The sequence below is a fragment of the Olea europaea genome, unplaced genomic scaffold (genome assembly GCF_002742605.1).
Source record: "Olea europaea var. sylvestris unplaced genomic scaffold, O_europaea_v1 scaffold32399, whole genome shotgun sequence".
NCBI lineage: Eukaryota > Viridiplantae > Streptophyta > Magnoliopsida > Lamiales > Oleaceae > Olea > Olea europaea.
In genome coordinates, this window is record NW_019251272.1 from 1 (window position 1) to 1280 (window position 1280).

The 1280-nt window shown below is 36.6% G+C and overlaps 1 protein-coding gene across 1 annotated transcript; it reads left to right on the forward strand.

The window, feature by feature from the left end:
* The first annotated feature begins 84 nt into the window (after nucleotides 1-84).
* Nucleotides 85-1269, forward strand: LOC111385648 (probable 2-oxoglutarate-dependent dioxygenase AOP1.2). Its single transcript, XM_023010065.1, has 2 exons — nucleotides 85-614; nucleotides 773-1269. Exons 1-2 carry the CDS (start codon nucleotides 241-243, stop codon nucleotides 1203-1205), a joined length of 807 nt encoding a protein of 268 aa, XP_022865833.1. The 5' UTR covers nucleotides 85-240; the 3' UTR covers nucleotides 1206-1269.
* Nucleotides 1270-1280: the final 11 nt, after the last annotated feature.

Genomic DNA, 1280 nt, shown 5'->3' on the forward strand with positions numbered 1-1280 from the left:
TATAGGAATGCTTCTCATTTTTCTTTAATATCCAAACATATTAGCATTTTTGTATTTGTCGTGCAAGTCGATTGGCAACTTGAGTGGTCCTAGAATCCATTATTTAGTCATTTTACAAATATATTTCCTCAAATTTCTTGACTTTAAACATGTTCACAAAATAGACTCTTTAAAGCAACATAGCCTGCTACTTAATCGATCCCCTACTTCAAACCGTCCAAGAACAATAACTAATTACTCATGGATTCTTTAACACGACCCACACTTCCCATAATAGACTTCGCTAAGAATAACTTAAAACCAGGTTCAAGCTCTTGGCTTTCTTTAAGCAAAGATGTCGTCCGTGCACTTGAAGACTATGGTTGTTTCATTGTGATTTATAGCGAAGTCTCCTCAGAACTACACCAAGCGATTTTTCGTGCAGCAGAAGAATTATTTGATCTGCCGACTGAAATGAAAGTTCTAAACACTTCAGATACACCCTCCCATGGCTACGTAGGGCAAGAGCCTATCATTCCCTTATACGAAGGTTTGGGCATTGAAAATGCGACGACTTTTGAAGGAGTTCAAAGGTTCACAAATCTCTTATGGCCTTCTGGAAATGAGCGTTTTAGGTTTGTATTTAATATTTTTTCTCCCAAATTACAAGTAATTTGTGTTTGTTTCTTTTGAAAATAAGATTTAAATGAAAACACGGTAGCTGAGATGATTTAACAACCTACACTCGATCCCAATACATAACTTGTACAATTTCTTTTGGATGATCGACTAGTGAAACTGTTCTAGCATATTCAAATATTGTGGCCGGATTAGATCAAGTTGTAATGAAGATGGTGGCGGAGAATTATGGCATAGAGAAGGAGCTTGAATCACTTCTTGGATCAATCTCCTACCTTCTTCGACTGATAAAATACCGAGGACCAGAAATAAATGGAACGAATTTGGGTATTGTTCCTCACACTGATAAGAGCTTCATGTCCATTCTTCATCAGCATCAAGTGAAGGGCTTGGAGATTAAGACAAACGATGATGAATGGATGGCTATTGATCCCTATCCTTCTTCATTCATTGTCATGGCAGGCGATGCTTTTATGGTATACTCACGTAACCTTTTTCTGCAATATTTTCTTTTACACTACACACAGACATCATATAAAGGTTATACAAGTGTCAGACTTCCATTCCAAGGCAAATCACCAATATGAATAATCGTCTTTGTCTAAAAATTAAGACTATTAGCTCTTCAGCAAAGCACACACAAATCCTCGGATTTTTTTTTT

Bases quoted from the DNA above. Each gene is read 5' to 3' on its own strand.
- LOC111385648 (XM_023010065.1), top strand. From the start codon at position 241: ATGGATTCTTTAACACGACCCACACTTCCCATAATAGACTTCGCTAAG. The intron at 615-772 runs GTTTGTATTTAA...ATGATCGACTAG, and splicing joins TCTGGAAATGAGCGTTTTAG to TGAAACTGTTCTAGCATATT.